This window comes from Hyperolius riggenbachi, chromosome 11 (assembly GCF_040937935.1).
Source record: "Hyperolius riggenbachi isolate aHypRig1 chromosome 11, aHypRig1.pri, whole genome shotgun sequence".
Taxonomy (NCBI): Eukaryota; Metazoa; Chordata; class Amphibia; order Anura; family Hyperoliidae; genus Hyperolius; species Hyperolius riggenbachi.
In genome coordinates this window covers 39,391,484-39,416,415 of record NC_090656.1, presented here as the reverse complement: position 1 = coordinate 39,416,415, position 24,932 = coordinate 39,391,484, and the positions used below count along the sequence as shown (strand labels likewise).

At 45.1% G+C, this 24,932-nt stretch overlaps 1 protein-coding gene across 1 annotated transcript in view; it reads right to left on the bottom strand.

Moving 5' to 3' along the window:
- The window catches only part of PEPD (peptidase D), a 419,775-nt gene that overhangs the window by 379,735 nt on the left and 15,108 nt on the right, over positions 1-24,932 (bottom strand). Inside the window, exons 2-3 of the mRNA XM_068260589.1 lie at positions 15,542-15,725; positions 13,703-13,830 (exon numbers count right to left, since the gene is read on the bottom strand). Of these exons, the coding sequence (XP_068116690.1) occupies positions 13,703-13,830; positions 15,542-15,725 (312 nt within the window). The remainder of the gene's footprint in view (positions 1-13,702; positions 13,831-15,541; positions 15,726-24,932) is intronic.

Here is a 24,932-nt window from a genome sequence, read left to right as displayed (position 1 = left end):
TATTTCCAGACACAAGCATGCATTGCAATACAATAGGACGCTTCTACCTAATATAGGATACATGCTTTTAGTCATGTTTTACCACATACGGTAATTTGCAGGGCTGTGGAGTCGGTCCAAAAATCCACCGACTCCGACTCCTCAGTTTAGGATTCCACCTACTCCGACTCCTCGACTCCTCTAATTTGCATATTACAATTTTGTTGATTAAAAGTATGTAACATGAAAAAACTGCCAACGCTTAGGAATTTTACAAGACAACTGAAGTGAGAAGGATATGTAGACTACTATATTTATTCCCTTTAGACTAAAACTAGTCCTTGGTAAGAGTACTTGTAAAAGGTACAAACCGGAACAAAGAACATCTATCAGGCCCTAGGCAATGTAAGTGTGGGTACATGTAAGAATGATGTGCAGGTACTCTGCAGGGGAATGAGGAGACTGTAAACAGACAACACCTCTGTGTTCAATGTAGCAGCTCTGTGGGGAGTGCATATGTAGAGTATAGTACTACTGTGTAACAAAGTAAACCTGAGACAGATGAAATTAAAGTTTTATACATACCTGGGGCTTCCTCCAGCCACCCTCAAGATAATCAGTCCCTCGTTGTCCTCCTCCACCACCTGGATCTTCTGCTATGAGTCCAGGTACTTGAGCCAGTCGGGCGTAGTGCACATGCACACACTCCGCCGCCAGGAGCGTACTACACCTGTGCAGCACTATTGCGCAGGTGCAGAATGTTCCTGGCTGTGGGAGCGGCATGCGGCCGGACTGCGCTGACTGGCTGAATTACCAGGACTCATAGCAGACGCTCAGGGTGGCGGAGGAGGACAGCGAGGGACTGATTAGCCTGAAGGGGGCTGGAGGAAGCCCCAGGTATGTATAAAAAAAAAAAACTTTACTTTTCATCCGTCTCAGGTACCCTTTAATTTGTAGTCACCAAACCAAATTTTAACAACATATCAAATTATTTGATTTCATCAGCAAAGGGAGTGCATACATTTGCATAAATCAGCATCAGTGCAGAATTATTTCCATCTCATTGACCATCTCTATTAGTTACACAGCTACACATCAGGCTTTATACTTACAGCATAGATGTTATTTAGTATATATAAGAGATTCCTGTGTACACATCATATATACAGTCACAATCAGATGTGTATATCTGACCTTAAAGAGAACCCGAGGTGGGTTTGAAGAATATTATCTGCATACAGAGGCTGGATCTGCCTATACAGCCCAGCCTCTGTTGCTATCCCAAACCCCCCTAAGGTCCCCCTGCACTCTGCAATCCCTCATAAATCACAGCTGTGCTGCTGACAAACAGCTTGTCAGAGCTGGCTGTGTTTATCTCTATAGTGTCAGTCTGCTGCTCTCCCCGCCTCCTGCAGAACTCCAGTCCCCGCCTGCATCCCTTCCCTCCCTGCTGATTGGAGGGAAGGGACGGGGGCAGGGACTGGAGCTATGCAGGAGGCGGGGGAGCAGCTGAGACTGACACTACAGATGTAAACACAGCCTCACAGCTTGGCTGTGATTTATGAGGGATTGCAGAGTGCAGGGGGACCTTAGTGGGGTTTAGGATAGCAACAGAGGCTGGGCTGTATAGGCAGATCCAGCCTCTGTATACAGATAACATTCTTTAAACACACCTCGGGTTCTCTTTAAGACCTGCCTGTACCTGGCGGTAAAGTCAATACGCATGCATTTTGCAGTTTTTTTTGTGGAGTTCCTATTCAATTCATATTCCTGATTAAGTGGAGTTCCTATTCAGGCTGTGTAATAGAGAAGAATAGTAGAAATAACTCCAAATGTTTACTAGACTAGTATGCCTATAAATACTTTTCATAGGTTGCTATAAAATCAAATACACCTCCCCCCTCAAAAAGAAAAAAAATCTTCCAAAGACTATCCTAATTTATGGAAGACAATTAAAGACTACTTATTTACCGCATGCTAACCGTAGAAATGCAAAAAAAAAAAAAAAAAAAAAAAAAAAGAAAGGTAGATACAGAGAGGAATTTTGATAACAAAAAAATATTTACCACACATAGCTACCAGAACGGAGGCCCTTGTATTCAAAACAGATGCTAAACTATGCACTAGATCCCTGAACGGAATTTCCCAAACCTCTCCAAATAAACAGTAATGCCCAAATACACAGTCCATTCTTGTCAAAAATCTGGGGTCTGCCATCCACTTTGCAATAGGTTTTGCCACTTTATCTATGGATAGGACAGGCGCCACCACGCCCATTGTGCAAGACTCACTGTCCTTAGTAGACCTCTATTAGATCTAGTAGCACATTGGGAGCATACAAAGGGTCATGCCCCACCTCTCTGGCTTCCTTTGACCGCGCTAGCAACTCTGACTCTTCTCCTTGTATACTCCCTCTCTATATATCCTCAGTGTATGATTTGCAAATTGCTCTCGTCCAACAATACCTCAAATAAAATGGCTTCCATAGTATAATACCGTAAAGCTTTAATACATCTAAAATGAGATTACACTCGCATTCCAGTAGATAAGATCGGGTTTAGAGTAATTTATTGCACGGGCTCTGCTCATTTGTAGGCCTCTGGTTGGACTCCGCCTTAGTGTCTTTTGACAAATTAGAAATGCATACATTGTGAGACTAGGAAGGTTTTCATTTTGCTTTATGTTATGGACTCCCATATATCCTTTCAATGCCTGGGACCACCACACGCATGCTACACCCCAATGGGGCGCAGGTAACCCCCCTCCCTTTCCAAGAGCCCTCACCACAAGGGAGCCCACAATAGTCCTCAAGCAATCCCAGCCTCTCTCTGCTCTTCCAACACTCTATGGATGTCCACCCTTTTTATCACCTGCTCACTCGTGAGGGTCCAGGACTTAAGCAGCCCTTACTCAATGGAACTCCCTCCCTTCCCACATCCAATTAACTATCCAGATGGTCCACGGAGCTGAAGAGATACTTCAGTGCTGTACTAACTTGTTAACCCCCACCCTAACACCCCTGTACTGATTCACAAGAACCACCCTGTCACTCCCACATGGCTGTGCCTCTGCAACCACACCCCCTACTGGTTCAATATACTGGTATATGTTGAAGGCTGTGAAAGCCACACCTTCCCTAACTAGCTGTAAAGGGGCACAATTGTGACCTTCTAAGGTCACCATGGGAGGTCAGGTCAGTGCAGTGGCCCTTCTCTGGAAGCTGATGGGTACCTGAATGGAAGACCCAGTGAGACATCACCAATGGAACCTTGGGTTTCAGTGAGCATGGGGGGGGGGGGGGGGGGTACCTTAATGTTAGTTAGGCTGTGGAAGGAACAGGGGCTAAAAAAAAAAAAAAATACTGAAATGGGATTTAAAGAGAAACTCCAACCACGGATTGAACTTTATCCCAATCAGTAGCTGATACGACCTTTTACATGAGAAATCTATTGCTTTTCACAAACAGACCATCAGGGGGCACTGTATGACTGATATTGTGGTGAAACCTCTCCCACAAGAAACTCTGAGTAGTACTCTTGGCAGTTCCCTGTCTGTGAACCTTGCTGCATTGTGGGAAATAGCTGTTTACAGCTGTTTCCAACTGCCAAAAAAGCATGCAGCAGCTACATCACCTGCCAACAGTAAAAATGTCACCATGTAATAAATGCCAGAATGTAAAAAAGGGATTTAAAAGATTTTACAATGGGCGAACACTGACTAAATCATTTATACATAATTATTGTAAAAATGAAGCACTTTTTTTTATTACATTTTCACTGGAGTTCCTCTTTAAGAGCAGCTATAAGGAGAAAGGTTTGGGTTTCTTTACTGCTTACATGAGGAGACAGATTTCACAAACTTGTGAGATCGGCCAGATCTTTAGTGACGAGGCCACCATTTCAGTTTTGGACATCCTCCTGACGTACTGCAGCATGGAAGGCTGAACTTTTCTGGTCTTCAGGAGCAGAGTTAGTGAGATTCTCATTATAAACTTTATAACAGAACACCCAAGCAGCACCCAGCATTCCTGGATGCGAGCCTGGCTTCAGGGGGAATACTTTTTGTTTTAAGAAGGCAAATTACACGATTTTCCAAGATTTACAAGATTTTATACCACTGAGACCAAAAGGGGTGCTGATAAGTTCCTGGCTTTACTCATGAGTTATGAAATAAACCCTACCAACAAGTACCAAGTTCAGGAACAGATAATAGTCTAAAGGGGGCAGGTCAGGTGAGTGTGGGGGGGAGGGGGATGTTGGACAAATTAAAAACCCAGGGTGTTTAATTTGAAAGCGACAACTTTGGCCATGTGCGCAAAAAAGGATTCCCTTGGTCAAATTTTCACTACATTTTGTTTTAATTGCCTCCTTCAGCTGGTCCAGGAGGTCAGCATAATACTGTCCAGAGACTCTAGAGCCCCGAGTTCAGTGGTCCACGAACATAATATCGTATTGGTCCCAGAAAACAGACGCCTTGACATTTTTTCCCAATTTCTGCACATGGCAGGTCAGCTTTGGGAGCCAGCACAAGCGAGAAGTGGCTAAGGACATAGGGAGCTGTAGATGAGAGGGGGCTGCACATGGAACAGGGGTGTCACTTCTACTCACTTCTGACCGGGGAGGGGGCTGCACATGGAACTACTCTGATCTGGGAAGGTGCTGAAAGGGTACAACCGCTTGTTTTATAACAGACCCAATACCTAAAAATCCCAACCTCTCCCCCAGTAATAGTGAGAGACACTAATCAGCTGACAGCCCTCTGCTGATCCGCCACTCGAGGCACAAAGCCCCACCAGCCCTCTTACAGAAGAGCAATGATTCCAGTGTAAGCCTTGTTGGGTGTTTGCAGAGCTTGTGAGCAATATGAATTGTTGTCACACGGATCGTGGATAAAACCAGAGATATCAAGCAAGATGTCATCGCACTGCTGTCCTGACATTCTGCATTCCTGGGAGGAGATGATGTAAAGTATAAATATTGTTTGAACACTGTACATAATGATAACCCAGGAGACCCGCCGCTCTTCTCTGCTACATCTGCTGCACAGATACACGACCGTGTGACAGCGGCATCCAGAGAACGCCGCCGCCAATTACAGCCAAGTCAATTAGCGCCAATCAAGGCCTGGATTCCCAGAATGCTCAGAGATTTGTCGAGTAAACAGATGGACTGTTCCGCGTCTTTCACCCCTTGTTTGGATTCAACGACAGAGAGAAGGAAATAAGGACGGGCTTCACGAGATGCAGAAATTAATAATTCATGGCTGCCGATGTAGAGCACTGAGCGAGTGTGTGCGGCAGGATGAAGTGCTGATGTAGAGCGCACAGCGGGTGTGTGCGGCAGGATGAGATGCCCATGTAGACCGCTGAGCGGTTGTGTGAGGCAGGAGGAGGTGCCCATGTAGCACGCAGTGTGTGTGTGTGTGTGTGTGCGTCAGGACAAGGTGCTGATGTAGAGCGCAGAGCAGGTGTGTGAGGTAGGACAAGGTGCCACTGTAGAGCGCAGAGTGGGTGTGTGAGGCAGGAGGAGGTGCCGATGTAGAGCGCAGAGCGGGTGTGTGAGGCAGGAGGAGGTGCCGATGTAGAGCGCAGAGCGGGTGTGTGAGGCAGGACAAGGTGCCCACGTAGAGCGGGTGTGTGTAGCAGGAGGAGGTGCCCATGCAGAGCGGGTGTGTGAGGCAGGACAAGGTGCCCATGTAGAGCACAGAGTGGGTGTGTGAGGCAGGACAAGGTGCCCACGTAGAGCGGGTGTGTGTAGCAGGAGGAGGTGCCCATGCAGAGCGGGTGTGTGAGGCAGGACAAGGTGCCCATGTAGAGCACAGAGTGGTGTGTGAGGCAGGACGAGGTGCCCATGTAGCACGCAGAGTGTGTGAGTGTGAGTGTGAGTGTGAGTGTGAGTGTGAGTGTGAGTGTGTGTGTGTGTGTGTGTGTGTGTGTGTGTGTGTGTGTGTGTGTGTGTGTGTGTGTGTGTGTGTGGACAAGGTGCCGATGTAGAGCGCAGAGCAGGTGTGTGAGGTAGGACAAGGTGCCGCTGTAGAGTGCAGAGTGGGTGTGTGTGGCAGGACGAAGTGCCGCTGTAGAGCCGGTTTGTGCGGCAGGACAAGGTGCCACTGTAGAACGCAGAGCAGGTGTGTGCGGCAGGACGAGGTGCTGATGTAGAGCGCTGAGCAGGTGTGTGCGGCAGGATGAGGTGCCGATATATAGAGGGTGTGTGAGGCAGGATGAGGTGCTGATGTAGAGCGCAGAGCAGGTGTGTGCGGCAGGATGAGGTGCCGATATATAGAGGGTGTGTGAGGCAGGATGAGGTGCTGATGTACAGCGCAGAGCAGGTGTGTGCGACAGGATGAGGTGCAGATATATAGAGGGTGTGTGAGGCAGGATGAGGTGCTGAGGTAGAGCGCAGAGCAGGTGTGTGCGACAGAATGAGGTGCCGATATATAGAGGGTGTGTGAGGCAGGATGAGGTGCTGAGGTAGAGCGCAGAGCAGGTGTGTGCGACAGGATGAGGTGCCGATATATATAGGGTGTGTGAGGCAGGATGAGGTGCTGATGTAGAGCGCAGAGCAGGTGTGTGCGGCAGGATGAGGTGCCGATATATAGAGGGTGTGTGAGGCAGGATGAGGTGCTGAGGTAGAGCGCAGAGCAGGTGTGTGCGACAGAATGAGGTGCCGATATATAGAGGGTGTGTGAGGCAGGATGAGGTGCTGATGTAGAGCGCAGAGCAGGTGTGTGCGGCAGGATGAGGTGCCGATATATAGAGGGTGTGTGAGGCAGGATGAGGTGCTGATGTAGATGTGTGCGGCAGGATGAGGTGCCGATATATAGAGGGTGTGTGAGGCAGGATGAGGTGCTGAGGTAGAGCGCAGAGCAGGTGTGTGCGACAGGATGAGGTGCCGATATATAGAGGGTGTGTGAGGCAGGATGAGGTGCTGAGGTAGAGCGCAGAGCAGGTGTGTGCGACAGAATGAGGTGCCGATATATAGAGGGTGTGTGAGGCAGGATGAGGTGCTGATGTAGAGCGCAGAGCAGGTGTGTGCGGCAGGATGAGGTGCCGATATATAGAGGGTGTGTGAGGCAGGATGAGGTGCTGATGTAGATGTGTGCGGCAGGATGAGGTGCCGATATATAGAGGGTGTGTGAGGCAGGATGAGGTGCTGAGGTAGAGCGCAGAGCAGGTGTGTGCGACAGGATGAGGTGCCGATATATAGAGGGTGTGTGAGGCAGGATGAGGTGCTGATGTAGAGCGCAGAGCAGGTGTGTGCAGCAGGATGAGGTGCCGATATATAGAGGGTGTGTGAGGCAGGACGAGGTGCTGATGTAGAGCGCAGAGAGGGTGTGTGAGGCAGGACAAGGTGCCCATGTAGAGAGTAGGATGAGGTGCCCATGTAGAGAGCAGAGTGGGTGTGTGAGGCAGGAGGAGGTGCCCATGTAGAGAGCAGAGTGGGTGTGTGAGGCAGGAGGAGGTGCCCATGGAGCGCACAGAGCGGGTGTATGAGGCAGGACGAGGTGCTGATGTCCAACACAGAGCGGGTGAGTGGAAATTTTGGACAGAGGCGCCAGGCAGGTTAAAATGATCTAAAAACAACTAAAAAGGAGGAGGAGTACAGGTGGACTTACCTCCTGAAATGATGGACAATCGAGATTGTTCAAATCGCAAATAACAATTTATTTTGGCACTCCACAACGCGTTTCGCAGGTATAACCCGCTTCATCAGGCAAGGAGTGCAAGCTCAAAAAGGTCCAATAGTGGCAATGCGTACAGAGGCGCATTGCCACTATTGGACCTTTTTGAGCTTGCACTCCTTGCCTGATGAAGCGGGTTATACCTGCGAAACGCGTTGCGGAGTGCCAAAATAAATTGTTATTTGCGATTTGAACAATATCGATTGTCCATCATTTCAGGAGGTAAGTCCACCTGTACACCTCCTTTTTAGTTGTTTTTAGATCATTTTAAACCTGCCTGGCGCCTCTGTCCAAAATTTGCACAGTATATAGTCCACCTTGGGTGGAGGGGACTGTCCCCTTCTTTCTATCTACAGAGAGCGACTTCTTAAACCTGAGTGGGGTCAGGTTCTAATACTCCCCACCTGCATTTCAAGTGGTTGCCTATGTGGTAACCCGTGTTTGTGAGTATATCCACATCTGTTAATTATTTCGCCAACAATTGTTAGACTTACTGCACTATATTGGGCTCTCGGTTTTTCTTTTTGTTTCGGGTGAGAGTGGAAGAACGACTATAGACTCTAGGCTCACTATACACCAGCGGTTCTGGATGTAAGCCTGGCTTCAGGGGCATAAAGAGATAATTTGCATATTCAGCAGTGATGCATTGTGGGAGACCACAGTCGTTCACGTAAAGCTGAATTATAGCAAATACCTTCTGTTTTAAGAAGGCAAATTAAACTGAGCATTGCTTTTTTTGTAGGAGGGCTTTCGGTCTCTTTTAGTCCGCTATACTATCCTAGTAGGTTTGGGTCACCCCAAACTGCTTGGGTATTCTGCTCTGTACACAGGATTGTAAGTTACCCTTATGGTGCCCCTACATGGTACAATAAAAACGTTTTATTTTCCTCTTTATTAGACCAAAACTATCGAATTTAATGAAACTCAAAAATAATCTTTTCTTTCAATCAGCAAACTTGAAAGATTAGGCTCCCTGCACACTGCAAATCCGTTTTCCGATTCGGATTCAGACTCAGATTCAGTTTCCGATTTTCAATTCAGATTTTCCCTGAATACATTCAACAGAAAAATGGATCAGAAAACGCAGCATGCAGTCAAGATTAAAAGTCTGAATCGGATGTAAAAACCGATTAAAAAGCGGAATCTGAATCAGAAATGCATGCAGTGTGCAAGAGGCCTTATCCTGTGTTGTTTTTTTTTTCAATAAAAATTCAATCGGACATGTTGGAAAAATCTGTATATTCGATCTAAAAGAAAAATCTATATTGTACCATGTATGGGCACCATTACGCAAACTGAAGTGAGAGGGAAATGGAGGTTGACATTTCTATCTTTTTAAATAATGCATATTGCCTGGCTGTCCTGCTGATCCTCTAGCTCTAATACTCTTAGCCATAGCCCCTGAACTAGCATATTGACCAGGTGCTGTGACTAAAGTGTGACTGGATTAGCTGCATGCTTGTTCCAGACATTCAGACGCTACTGGAGCCAAAAAGATCAGCATGTCTGCCAGGCAACTTGTATGGTTTATAAAGAGATACATATGGCAGCCTCCAAATCCCTCCCACTTCAGGTGTCCTTTTAATGGTCTGCATAAAGAAATTGCAAATGCAAAGTGGCAAATCAAAGCCATCCCATTTATCTGGAGTCTTGGGATTTTAATAAACAGACTTGTAGTCTCTCCATCTTGAAGCCGCAGACAGGCTGCGTTCGTCAGGTTACAGTGAGGTCCGTCGCCGTCTGCGTTCCCTGCCAGAAAATTACCAATTTAAATGTGTGGCAGTCTAGAGGCTAGCGAACAAGGCTTGACGGCGTCGCTTATCAAGTGCATTAATCACCTTCATTTCATCATCAGCCGATTACATGTAAATACTCATTAAGGGTATCGTTTACGCGGCATCGTGTTAAACACGGGATAAGTTTCCAGTCGCACGCTTTAAGATAATGACATTAAAAGGCACTGGAGTGGTGTGGCCCGGCATCTGCTGCTCAATATGCTGTACTTACCGAATATCTCCAATCGATGGATTGAGCCGTTCTGACATTTAGAATTAATGAGAAGTAAATGGCAGCACGATTTTAATTAGACAAAATTAAGGAAAGCGTGACAAAGCCAGTGGTTCATTTATTTCGAGGGAATTAGTGCGCCTGGAGCCCATTCTGCACTCGCGCTTCTAACCCGTGCTGGCCGCCAATTTCCCAGAATCCCCTGGGAGATGACGGGGGCCGCACAAGGTGCCGGATAAGAGGTTTATGCAGAACCAGTAATTGCAATGCAATCATCAGTATAGTCACTGGGAAAGCAATACTGAACTAGAAGGGGGAAAAATACATTTCCTCTGCCTGATGCCATCTCTGCCCTACACTAGAAACCTAGACGCCCCCGTATAACCAGTGCTTTCATGGAAGCAGACATAGGGTTAACATCCTGTATTTACAAATTAGCTGCTCTGCTATGGCAGCCATCTGAAACAGCTGAGGGATCAAATTACAACTTGTGCTTAGTCACAGATGAGGGGGAAATTAGACAGGCTAAACTCTCCAAATACATACAGGGTGCATGTTTTTAGGTTTTTCTTCTGTCCTGTGCAAGAGTTCAGGTGCACTTTAAGTGACAGATGACATGATGAGATGATGAGATGCTGTTTTGCTTTTTTTTCCTTTCTCTGCCTGAAGGAGTTAATATTCAGCTATGCAACTAACAGTTTTTCCCCAGTACGGACCCAGTGGGATTAGAGTGTCCTTCACTGATTTATGAATTACAGCCATAAAACTTCTTCCTGGCAGAAAACTGGGCTTCTGAGAGCAGGCGATAGATAAAGAAAAAAAAAAAGGTCAGACGGGGAAAGACGGTCATGGAGCTCAGAAAAAAAAAAAATAAAGATTTTTCCAGCATGTCTGATCTGATTTTTCTCAAAAACAAAACAAAAAAAAAAAAAAAAAAACGGATAATCGTTCGAATTTCTTGACTGAAAATTTTTTTTCTCAACTTTCATTTGATTCGATCATTTAGATCGAATACACGGGATAACTGAATGTTTTTATTGTACCATGTATGGCCACCATTAGAAATATAGATATAACGGGTAATCTCATCACTGTTTTTACTTTAAGGACAGGTTCACGCTTGAATCACTTTTCTAAGCGTCAGCAATATGAAAAGCTCTTGTTAATGTAATGCTATGTGTGTGATCCCATTTGAGCAATTTGATTTTTTGGGGGGGGAAAGTCACACATAGCATAACATTAGCAAGCGCCTTATAAAAGGGTTCTGTGGTAATTATTAAAAACAAAAACACTTACTTGGAGCTTCTACCGGCCCCCTGCAGCTGTCCTGTCCCACGTCGTCCTCTACAATCCTCTGTTCTCCGCCAGTCACAATCCAATTATTCGTCTAACTAGACTAATACAACTGTACAGCTGTATGCAAAAACTTTGTACTGCGGACGCGAGTGGGAGCTAGAAGCCGCAGTTTTATTCGGCTAGCTAGACTAATAGTTGGACCGTGACCGGCGGCGGAGAACGAAGGATCGTAGAGGACGGCGCGGGACAGGACGGCTGCAGGGGACCGGTAGAAGCCCAAGACAAGTGTCAGTTTTTGTTTTTAATAATTACCACAGAACCCCTCTAAATCACTGTCGCATAGAAGAGAACCAGCTGTAATGTTGGCCATATACATTACAATAAAATAATCAAATTTTACAGCAATTCATATTAAAAAAAAAAAAAAAAATTGGGAGTAAAGTGTCTTGCCACCCCCTTGTCCACCCTAATGTTTTATGTGCATCCCCCACCACCCCCACATTTATACTTTGCCTGTCCGCCGTTGTGTCTGGACTCCTCTTCTGTGTTTGGTTGGTTGCCAGCGTACTGCACAAAGGGCGTATGTAGGATGTCTTGCACACAACCCGCAGGCAAAGCACCAGCAACCACGTGGGGCACGGAAGGAGAGTCCAGGCACAGCAGCAGGCGGTGGACAGGCAAAGTATTACTGTAGGGGCACCAGGGGGGGTACATGTACACTAGGAGGTACAGCAGAGGTTTCCGCCACGTTCGTTGTTTGCGATTATCGCACGCCGTTACTGCTGCACACCTGATTGACAATGTCAGCCGATTTCCAGCATGTCCGATCAGAAAACATGAGACCAATATTGGCCCAAAATTGGTCTGTACCGATTTTCATCTGATTTAAAAACCATTATGGAATTACATGGTACACACGTGTGGTCACTTTTTATCCAATTATGAAAAAAAATTATTGAAAACTGAGAAAATTGTTTAAAAATATACATTAGGAAATAGACAATCTACTGTACACCATTCATGGTTCATAAAAATTGATCAGAAAATCCAGCACTCCCGACAGACTCTTAAAGCGTAAAAACAACCTTTCAATTGTATGGGAAAATCCAATCCATGTTATCGAATTTTATTGTGCGTGGCCACCTTAACAGTCAGGGGTTATAGACTCTCTTGTTGGTTGCTGTGCTGGGCGGTGTACTTGTACCATGCCTACGCGTTTAGCTGCAACTCCCCCCCCCCCCCCCCCCCCCATATCATAAAAACTGGCTGTGAAGGGCTCATGATGAGAGCAGTTCTGCTAAGTGAGAGGTTTGTGTCACCATGGAAAATTGCACAGCGACATATGAAGAATGTCTTCTCACGTGTATTCATACTGATATTCCAAGCAATACACTGCTGAGAGCACAAATGGATTATCTATGCCACTATAAATAGCCCACACAGCGAAACCGCAAAGTAATGTGACTGAACATTACGCAATCATAGCAACAGAGTTCACCGATCAGCTGCAACAGGCTTCAGCCACGAGTCCGCAACTACACTGAAGTGTTCAGTACAGAAACCCACTCACAAGAAAACTTTACTATCACACCAGGACAGCCACGAGTCCGCAACCACACTGAAGTGTTCAGTACAGACGCCACTCGCATGAAAACTTTACTATCACACCAGATAAGCTGCGAGTCTGCATCTACACTGAGGTGATCACAGCACTAAACTAAGAGGCCAAAGCCAGTAAAGGTTATAGAAATGTTCCATAGACATGGCAGATTTTTCATAGATAGATTGCAAATACGATTGTATGTACTATCTGCTATTGCTGTGGATGATCGATTAACTACCATACTTCTGGCTAAGTGATGCAGAGCATTTGTCATCACTTTCACCTTCCTCCACCATTCAGGGAGAGATAACACTTAAAGAGAACCTGAGATGATTTATAGAAAAAAAAAAATAATAATACATTCTGTACCTAAGGCCTCCTCCAGCCCCCTACGGCCGGATCCATCCCTTGCCCCCATCCTCCATTATGGCTCCTGGTAACTTCAGGAGTTGGGGCTTACATGTGCAGAGCGCTTCTGGCCGCAGTAGCGCGATGAGTGAGCGGGCACTGCCCCTGTACAGACTGGCCGAAGTTACCGGGTGCCATAACGGAGGATCCAGGAGATGGGAGGATTGCGGCAAGGGACGGATCAAGCCGAAGGGGGCTGGATGAAGCCCCTGGTATATACGATTAGTCATCTCAGGTGCACCAAGTCTGCTGACATTTTTTTTTTTAATTGTTTATGTTTTCCGCAAGCGGCAGTCAGCAGTCTGCAGCTACATAACCAGCAGTTTTAATCGGTTATTTAAAATTTGAAAATGCCAGTAAATATCTGATGATCGTACGTAGCATGCAGTGTGCAAATGTCAGGCAACACAACAGCAACATGAGGGAAACTGAGAACTAAACATTAAAATAGGCATGAAACATTTTTACCAATGGGGAGATTGATTGGAACGATTAATAGTCCAAAATATTGGCAGCTGCTCTCCCATGAGCTCTAGCGCTAACCTGACTCTGCTTCAGCCCCTCCCACTGCCTCAGGCGTCCTGCTGCTCCAGCACTAGCGGTGTCACTCCATGGATTGTCCTCACTGACATTTCAGATAAATCACACAAGTATGCATTTTATATAAAAGCAGAAGTTGGGCAATACGCTCGCCAGAGCTTGGAATAGATCCTTAATAATAATACTCACTTCCCCATCCACACGGCATAACTCTCTGGGAGCTTTGGTATAAAGAGAATGGATTTCCCCGAATCGACATCAATAGCCCCATAGCAGCCCGACTCTGTCACACCGAACGTCCAGTGAAAGAAGGACTCCTAGAAACAGAACAAGACCTTCAATTAGAGGCAAGAGAAATGACTAAATAAATGATATATACAGATCTTTACTACATACACACTTAACTGAGCCACTAAGCACTTCATCAGGAATACTATACAAGAACTGAGCAGAGCCTTCCTTTGCCCTCAAAACTAGAGATGACAGTCCTTGTGCTGCCTTGATAAAGGGGTCATGGTGGCCTCAAAACATTGGCGTCTTACAGTGTAATGAATTCAGCTACATTATCACATTATCATCCACAGTGCTGCCTTTTGTGTATAACTGATCTCACACATACATACATACATACATACATACATCTAAAGGATTAGGGACACCTGTTCAATTTCTCATTAATGCAATTATCTAATCAACCAATCACATGGCAGTTCAACGCATTTAGGGGTGTGGTCCTGGTCAAGACAATCTCCTGAACTTTAAACTGAATGTCAGAATGGGAAAGAAAGGCGATTTAAGCAATTTTGGGCATGGCATGGTTGTTGGTGCCAGATGGGCCGGTCTGAGCATTTCACAATCTGCTCAGTTATTGGGATTTTCATGCACAACCTTTTCTAGGGCTTACAAAGAATAGGGGGAAAGGGAAAAAACATCCAGTATATGGCAGTCCTGTGGGCGAAAATGCCTTGTTGATGCTAGAGGTCAGAGAATGGGCTAACCGATTCAAGCTGATAGAAGAGCAACGTTGACTGAAATACCCACTCGTTACAACCGAGGTATGCAGCAAAGCATTTGTGAAGCCACAACACGCACAACCTTGAGGCCGATGGGCTACAACAGCAGAAGACTTAACCGGGTACCATTCATCTCCACTACAAATAGGAAAAAGAGCCTACAATTTGCACAAGCTCACCAAAATTGGACAGTTGAACACTGGAAAAATGTTGCCTGGTCTGATGAGTCGCGATAGAGTCAGAATTTGGCATAAACAGAATGAGAACATGGATACATCATGCCTTGTTACCACCGTGCAGGCTGGTGGTGGTGTAATGGTGTGGGGGGGGATGTTTGCTTGGCACACTTTAGGCCCCTTAGTGCCAATTGGGCATCACATAAATTCCACGGGCTACCTGAGCATTGTTTCTGACCATGTCCATCCCTTCATGACCACCATGTACCCATCCTCTGATGGCTACTTCCAGCAGGATAATGCACCATGTCACAAAGCTCGAATCATTTCAAATTGGTTTCTTGAACAGGACAATGAGTTCACTGTACTAAAATGGCCCCCACAGTCACCAGATCTCAACTCAATACAGCACCTTTGGGATGTGATGGAACGGGAGCTTCGTGCCCTGGAAGTGCATCCCACAAATCTCCATCAACTGCAAGATGCTATCCTATCAATATGGAGCAACATTTCTAAAGAATGCTTTCAGCACCTTGTTGAATTAATGCCATGTAGAATGAAGGCAGTTCTGAAGGCGAAAGGGGGTCAACCGCCGTATTAGTATGGTGGTGTGTGTGTGTGTGTGTGTGTGTGTGTGTGTGTGTGTGTGTGTGTGTGTGTGTGTGTGTGTGTGTGTGTGTGTGTGTCTAGACAGCTCCGCCCCACTATGGAGGGGCGGAGCTGTCTAGTGACATTTCCTCAGAAGATGAGGGAAAAGAAGACATTCCCAGATACTAGAAGAGAGCAATGTACGGAATTGCACACAAGCATGCAGACACAGACTATACAGATAATCTAACCTGCCGGAAGAGGACGCCGGTGTCGGTACAGTATCGGTTGGTCTCTTCTCCTCCCTGCAGGACCACAAAGGCTCCTTTCGGGACATCCTTGTTGTTGCGCAGTCTGTCGCATAGCCGCTTTCTGTTTAGAGCAAACAGAGCCGCCGGTACCTTCAGCGTCTCATTCCCCAGCCAGTAGGTGGGCCTAGCCAAGAAAATCAAAGCAACACCACAGGTTATTTCACCACAATTACAACAACCCTGCTGACCAGGCCGTAATGCTATCTGCAGACAAGGTGGTAATGCTATATTGCCACAAACGAGACACTTAGCCACGCCCCCTCCTGCCAATATTACACAACTGGAAATATGACTTCTGCTTCATTTGGGAAACTCAAAGATGTTCTTGTCTGTCACTCTACACAGGGCCGGATTTCTGGAAAGGCCACAAAGGTCAAGGCCTAGGGCGATAAAATTCAGCAGGGCGCAGGACTTGGAGAGATAAGAGGTCACATGTCAAAGTAAATCACTTCTGCTTTGCTCTATTCTGCCTGAATTCCAGAGATCCCTGCATCTCTCTCACTGCAGAGTGTGTGTGATGACAGTCAGCATCTGTTGTCATCTGAGGATCTTCTCCTTAGTATAATGAGTGGGGACATACAAGCTGCTGTGAGAAGAAAAATATATGGGCTCAAGTAGTAGAACTTTTGAGTTCAGATTAGTTTCTTTATGCAGCACACATTCACTGACAGGAATTATCAGCTCTCCTCTCCCCCGGACTGATGTTTTATTACTTGGTCAGAGTAGAGTTGGGCCGAACAGTTCGCCTGGCGAACCTCTCTGGGCCTCTTACTACTTCCGGGTCGCAATGACCCGGAGTAGTACGCCTGCGCTGCCCGGCGGAGCGCGTCCTAGATCGCGCTCCTGTTGCCGGGCGCTCTCTGCGCATGAGCGTGACGTCACGCACATGCGCAGAGAGTGCCCGGCAACGGGAGCGCGATCTAGGACGCGCTCCGCCGGGCAGCGCAGGCGTACTACTCCGGGTCATTGCGACCCGGAAGTAGTAAGAGCCCCATGAATTTAGAGATGTTCGCCGGCGAACGGTTCGGGAACCGTTCGCCACATCTCTAGGTCAGAGCTGTTAAAAAGACCTGAGACCTGTTAGATTTATGGTTTGTTTTTATTTCCTAAAGAATGACAGCAACATTCTCTCTGTGCTACAGTTTAACTCTTTCCTGACATATTTTAGAAGCAGCAAAGCATTGTTCTGTGTTAGCCATCAGTGAAAGCAGGATGTTTTGAAACAGAATGACAACTGTATTACATTTATTTATATTTACAAAACAATGTATGCATCTCCTGCTAACTGTATATATAACTGTATGTCCTAACATCTTGTATACAGGAACAAAGTCTGAAGATGGCTCATTAGCCAAAAGGCTCACTGTTTTTATTTTGGTTAGCCAATAATTATCATTCTATTACAAAACTTAAAAACTTCCTGCTGACTGATTAAGATCTGTCTTAACTTGCCCCAAGTGCTAAATTGTCACTGTGTAAAGTACACCTGAGCTTATGCTAGATACACGATGCAATTTTCTGACAGATTTACTGTCAGATCGACTATTTCCAACATGTCCGATCTGCTATCCGATAGATTTTCTGAATGATTTTTTTCATAGAAATGAACGGAAAATAGATTGAAAAATTGATTGGAAATCAGATCAGACATTGGAAATAATCGATCTGACAGTAAATCTGTCAGAATTGCATCATGTGTACCTAGCATTACACTACATCTATGCCAGCGTGTGTAGTGTCGGATCCTTCTACTGACCTGTTCTGGTTTGGATGGGTTTCTCTCCTTTGCGCTGCATTATCACCTGTTTGTGGCTCTGACTGCAGCTAGTCGCACAGAGGACAAAGAAGCAGTGCATACACTGTCCTCTCTGGCTTCTTGTTATTAAGCACTCCTGTACTGATGTGCACAGCAGCCGAGGCTTGGAGTGTTATGGGTATGTGTACTTGACAAGTGCTGCTCATATATGAGCAGCATTTCTGAATTATGCAAGCCCTGAACACTATCGGCTGCTGTGCATCCAGGCTGGAGTGCAAAATTACATGGAGTGGACAGAGCATGCACTGCTTCTTTGAACGGGGGGGGGGGGGGGGGGCAAAGCAGCAAAACGGACAGGAGCCCATGTAACTCAGTGATCACTAGTCAAAGTTGGACAGAATGGGGGGGGGGGGGGTTGGTGACAGCCGGCCTAGGGCGCTAGAAAGTACAAATCCGGCCCTGGTCTCTACACTTGTGAAAAAGCATGTGTGCTCGCATTGTGGGGGTTTCATTTTTGCGCACAGGTTTTTTTCTGCTTATGCATCTTTTTCCTATTCACATATGCAGGCAAAATAAATGAATTTGTAGCCAAAAGTAAAACAAGCATTATGTTAGCAAAAGCACAGCAAACACAATGCATAGGGCTGAACGGTTCCATACAAGTCTAGGTGCAGGAGTTTTTTGCATAAAGTGTGAAAGAACCCTTAGGCCCCGTTTACACTTAATCAGTTGCTGCGCAGTTTTTTTTTTCTTCTCCATAGCAGTGCATTGTGAAAAATATTTCAGTTAAAAACGCGTTAAGTGTGAAAAACTTTGAAAATCAGTTGACATTTCAGTTATAACGGAGAGCAACTGATTAAGTGTAAACGGGGCCGGGGTTTACACTTAATCAGTTGCTCACAGTTATACCTGAAAGGATAACTTTTTTTTTAAAAGTAATGGCCATTTTTTATCCCATGGCACAGTTCCCACTTTACGCGATTTAACTGAAATCTTTTTCACAATGCACTGCTATGGAGAAGGGAAAAAAAACGCGTAGCAACTGATTAAGTGTAATCGGCGCCTTAATCTAAAGATTGCCATTAAAGAGACACTGAAGCAAAAAAAAAAAAAAAATATGATATAATGAATTGGTTGTGTACTATGAATAATTACTAGAAGATTAGCAGCAAAGAAAATATCCTCATTTTTATTTTCAGGTATATAGTGTATTTTCTAACATTGCATCATTCTCTAATATGTGCAGATTACACAACACTCAGCATTCAAAATGAGTCTTTCAGAGCAGTCTGTGAACTAATGACCTCTCCTCTGGCAGAGGAAAAGTAAAAATTTACTAACAGTTGAGATAATAAAAGTCAGATAACAGCCCTCTCCACGACTTTGAAAGTCGTAGAGCTTAATGGCTTTTTTGTATAGAGATAACAACTGGAGTTTCTTAAATCTTCCTGTACTGGAAACAATTACACTGATGTATCTGATCTTAATGTTTTATTTCTTAGCTGTACAACACATATAAATCCTATCATAATTTTTTTTTTCACTTCAGTGTCTCTTTAACCCCCTTTGGCGTAATGATGCTTTCCGGATTTTGGAGTCTAAAAGCAGTGCAATTTTTTTGCACTCTTTCAGCCCTAAAACCTGGATAACAAAATCATACTGCCAGGGAGATCTGCAGCAGTTTTTTTACAATCACTCACCTCCCTGGCTCCAGCGCTGCAGTTATGCATCCATCCTCCGGGTAGCGCTGCAACTCTAACGTGAAAGTCATGACGACAGCCGACGATCTCACCAGGGGGAGGCAGAGCCTTGGAGTAGCGGAAGAAGAACGGCGGCCAACGTCAGGATCCCCCAAGAGGAATGTAAATTCGCGCATTGTTCTGCAAACAGCCTCCGGCAGCTACCCCGAGCAGAGGTTGGGATTACCGCTCTGAGCTGCGGTTTTCCGCCCTGACCCTAGCTCGGGGTTACCGCCAAGGAGGTTAATGGTCCAATTTTAGGGAATGACTGACATTCTGATGGGATTGAAGAGTGTTGATGGTGCCAATAGACAACGAACGATCGTAGAATTGATCCATTTTGCAGATTGAGTCTATATGAAATAATTAGTTATATTTTCAATGTCATTTATGGGCCTGATCGATGATTTACGTTTGTCTCCTTCCGATCACAATTATCGTTAAAACTGCACCGTTAATGGAAATCTTTAAGCAGATACACTATCCTTTCCCATAATGCAAAGCTTGCAATCTCAGGTCTGACCTTACACATGTCCATGTGCAAGTTAGGACGCAGTAGAAGGGGTTGCCACAAACCTAAGGGTCTCACAATGGCCTCTCCCAATGCAAGGGACATTCTAATGTTCATTTATTTAGGAGCAGCATATTCCTTGCACAATCTGGGCCTATAGGATTAGTAGCAACCGAATCACCCCCTTCCCCTCCCTTCCCTCCCAATCTTAGATCAACAGGATTTAATATAATAGATCAACAGGATCAAGACATCTTCATCCCTGGAAGCATTTAAGTCCAAACCAAAAAAACACCCATTAAGTCTGGCATTTATGAACACCTGCCTATTTTCTCTGTTTCACAGTCCACCCTGCAACTATGTATTGATTTGAGACATACTGTATATATGCACTTTGAGTCCTATGTTACTGTATTGTATTATTGTACTGTAGAGCTAAGATAAATAACACAATAAAAGCACAGAGATATAAGAGAGTAATAATATACAGATGGACAGCACACCATAAAATGTATACAGAGGTGGATCAGAATATGAGATATAGATAGATAGATATACAGATATATAGATAGATAGATATATACATAGATAGATAGATAGATAGATAGATAGAGAGATATATATATACACATACAGTGGGTTGCAAAAGTATTCGGCCCCCTTGAAGTTTTCCACATTTTGTCATATTACTGCCACAAACATGCATCAATTTTATTGGAATTCCACATGAAAGACCAACACAAAGTGGTGTATACATGACAAGTGGAACGAAAATCGTACATGATTCCAAACAGGTTTTACAAATAAATAACTGCAGTGGTGTGTGCATAATTATTCAGCCCCCTTTGATCTGAGTGCAGTCAGTTACCTATAAACATTGCCTGATGAGTGCTAATGACTAAATAGAGTGCACCTGTGTGTAATCTAATGTCAGTACAAATACAGCTGCTCTGTGAGGGCCTCAGAGGTTGTCTAAGAGAATATTGGGAGCAACAACACCGTGAAGTCCAAAGAACACACAAGACAGGTCAGGGATCAAGTTATTGAGAAATTTAAAGCAGGCTTAGGCTACAAAAAGATTTCCAAAGCCTTGAACATCCCAAGGAGCACTGTTCAAGCGATCATTCAGAAATGGAAGGAGTATGGCACAACTGTAAACCTACCAAGACAAGGCCATCCACCTAAACTCACAGGCCGAACAAGGGGAGTGCTGATCAGAAATGCAGTCAAGAGGCCCATGGTGACTCAGGACGAGCTGCAAAGATCTACAGCTCAGGTGGGAGACTCTGTCCATAGGACAACTATTAGTCATGCACTGTACAAAGTTGGCCTTTATGGAAGAGTGGCAAGAAGAAAGGCATTGTTAACAGAAAGCATAAGAAGTCCCGTTTGCAGTTTGCCACAAGCCATGTGGAGGACACAGCAACCATGTGGAAGAAGGTGCTCTGGTCAGATGAGACCAAAATGGAACTTTTTGGCCAAAATGCAAAAGGCTATGTGTGGCGGAAAACTAACACTGCACATCACTCTGAACACACCATCCCCACTGTCAAATATGGTGGTGGCAGCATCATGCTCGGGGGGTGCATCCCTTCAGCAGGGACAGGGAAGCTGGTCAAAGTTGATAGGAAGATGGATGGAGCCAAATACAGGGCAAACTTGGAAGAAAACCCTCTTGGAGACTGCAAAAGACTTGAGAGTGGGGCGGAGGTTCACCTTCCAGCAGGACAATGACCCTAAACATAAAGCCAGGGCAACAATGGAATGGTTTAAAACAAAACATATCCATGTGTTAGAATGGCCCAGTCAAAGCCCAGTCTAAATCCAATCGAGAATCTGTGGCAAGATCTGAAAACTGTTCACAAACGCTGTCCATCTAATCTGACTGAGCTGGAGCTGTTTTGCAAAGAAGAATGGGCAAGGAAGGTGAACCCTGCTGGAAGGTGAACCTCTGCCCCAGTCAAGTCTTTTGCAGTCTCCAAGAGGTTTTCTTCCAAGATTGCCCTGTATTTGCCTCCATCCATCTTCACATCAACTCTGAACAGCTTCCCTGTCCCTGCTGAAGAGAAGCATCCACAGAGCATGATGGTGCCACAACCATATTTGACCGTGGGGGTGGTGAGTTCAGCGTGATGTGCAGTGTTAGTTTTCTGCCACACATAGCGTTTTGCATTTTGGCCAAAAAGTTCCATTTTGGTCTCATCTGGCCAGAGCGCCTTCGTCCACATGTTTAATGTGTCCCCCACATGGCTTGTGGCAAACTGCAAACGGAACTTCTTATGCATTTCTTTCTGTTAACAATGGCTTTCTTCTTGCCACTCTTCCATAAAGGCCAACTTTGTGCAGTGCACGACTAATAGTTGTCCTATGGACAGATTCCCCCACCTGAACTGTAGATCTCTGAAGCTCGTCCACAGTCACCATGGGCCTCTTGACTGCATTTCTAATCAGCGCTCTCCTTGTTTGGCCTGTGAGTTTAGGTGGATGGCCTTGTCTTGGTAGGTTTATAGTTGTGCAATACAACTCCCATTTCTGAATGATCGCTTGAACAGTGCTCCTTGGGATGTTCAAGGCTTTGGAAATCTTTTTGTAGCCTAAGCCTGCTTTAAATTTCTCAATAACTTTATCCCTGACCTGTCTTGTGTGTTCTTTGGACTTCATGGTGTTGTTGCTCCCAATATTTTCTTAGACAACCTCCGAAACCATCACAGAGCAGCTGTATTTGTATTGACATTAGATTACAAACAGGTGCACTCTGTTTAGTCATTAGCACTCATCAGGCAATGTCTATGGGCAACTGACTGCACTCAGACCAAAGGGGGCTGAATAATTACGCACACCCCACTTTGCAGTTATTTTTTTGTAAACAATGTTTGGAATGATGTATGATTTTCGTTCCACTTCTCACGTGTACACCACTTTGTGTTGGTCTTTCATGTTGAATTCCAATAAAATTGATTCATGTTTATGGCAGTAATATGACAAAATGTGTAAAACTTCAAGGGAGCTGAAAACTTTTGCAAAAAAAAAAAAAAAATTAAAAAAAAAAAAAAAAAAAATATGTATATGTATATATATGTTTTATTACACATGTTAACCGTCATGATGTCATGATTTTCCTGTATAAATCGTTGGTTGTTACGATAAAAAAAAGTCAGTTAAATATATCACATGGGAGACACAAACAGTGATATTTGAGAAGTGAAATTAAGTTTTTGGGAATTACAGAAATTGCGCAATACTTGTTTAACCTATTTTGGTTCCTGGACGTAGTTTCTACGTCCAGGAACCATGCGCGCTACCGCGCGCCCCCGCGGCCGATCGTGCGCGTGCACGCACACTCCCGGCCATGGATTCGGTAGCCAAGGAATCAATGTATCGGGCTATGGAGCCCGATCATTGATTCCTCTCCCCCGCTGAAAAAGCGACAGCTTCTCTCGGAAGCTGAGCTTTTTCTGGCCGTCTTCTTCCCGATGCGTCACTCTAAGCGCGTGCTACGCTTAGAGTGACGTCATGTAAACAAACTCATATAGATCAGTGCATTGTGATAAGTAGTGATAAAGTTATAGGCTAATGAATGGGAGGTGAACATTTCTCACGTGAAAACGACGGAACCTGAATGGGTTAAATTAGGCAGGTGCATAAATTTGGGAATTTTATTGATTCCAAAACCTTTAGAACTAAGTATTGGAACTCAAATTGGCTTGGTAAGCTCAGTGACCCCCGACCTACATTCACAGGTGAATCCAATTATGAGAAAGCTTATTTAAGGGGGTCAATTGTACGTTTCCCTTCTCTTTTAAATTTCTCTGAACGGTAGCAACATGGTGGTCTCAAAAAAAACTCTCAAATGACCTGAAGACAATGATTGTTCACCATCATGGTTTAGGGAAAGGATACAGAAAGCGGTCTCAGTGATTTCAGCTGTTCCCACAGTTAGGAACATATTGAGAAAATGGAAGACCACATGCTAAGTTCAAGTTAAGGCTCTAAATGGCAGACTAAGAAAAATCTTGGATAAACAGAAGTGACGAATGGTGAGAACAGCCAGAGTCAACCCACAGACCAGCACCAAAGACCTACAACATTATCTTGTTGTAGATGGAGTCACTGTGCATCTTTCAACCATTCGGCACACTTTACACAAGAAGATTCTGTATGCAGAGAAAGCCTTTTCTTCAACCACAGCACAAACCGAGCCGCTTGAGGTATGCTAAAGCACATTTGGACAAGCCAGCTTCATTTTGGAATAAGGTGCTGTGGACTGATGAAACTAAAATTTACATATTTGGGCATAGCAAGGAGCGTTATGCATGGAGGGGAAAAAAAAAAGAACACAGCATTCCAAGAAAAACACCTGCTATCTACTGTAAAATATGGTGGTGGTTCCATCATGCTGTGGGACTGTGTGGCTAGTGCAGGGACTGGGAATCTTGTGAACGTTGAGGGAGGCATGGATTCCACTCACTATCAGCAGATTCTGGAGACCAATGTCCAGGAATCAGTAACTAAGGTGAAGCTGCGCCGAGGCTGGATCTTTCAACAACACAACGACCCTAAACACTGCTCAAAATCCACTAAGGCATTCATGCAGAGGAACAAGTACAACATTCTGGAATGGCCATCTCAGTCCCCAGACTTGAATATATTTGAAAATCTGTGGTGTTAGAGATAGCTGTCCATGCTCGGAAGCCATCAAACCTGAATGAAGTAGAGATGTTTTGTAAAGAGGAATGGTCCAAAGTACCTTCAACCAGAATCCAGACTCATTGGAACCTACAGGAAGTAGAGGCTGTAATTTCTGCAAAAGGAGAATCTACTGAATATTTATTTCATTTCTTCTTTGTGTTGCCCAAATTTATGCACCTGCCTAATTTTGTTTAACCGCTTGCCGCCCGCGTCACGCCACTGGGCGTGGCCGCGGCGGCAGCCCCAGGACCAGCTAACGCCAATTGGCGGAAAGTCCTGGGGCAGCAGTTTACGGGAGATCGCGCGTGCGCATCTCCCGCTTGGTGGGCGGAGCTGAGCTCCGCCTTCAGTCTCCGAGCGGCGATCGCCGCTCGGGAGACTGTTACATGGCGAAACCGCCGTGTATTTACATGTGCAGTGCTGCGATCAGCAGCAGCGCTGCACTGGGGACAGCCGTGTGACACGGCTGTCCCTCTGGGGGACAAGAGAGCAATCGGCTCTCATAGGCAGAAGCCTATGACAGCCGATCGCCGTGATTGGCCGGCTGGGGGGAGGGAGGGGATTTAGAAAAAAAAAAGAAAATAGCAAAAAATATAAAAAAAAAAAAATATTTATCAAAAAAAAAATAAACAGAGG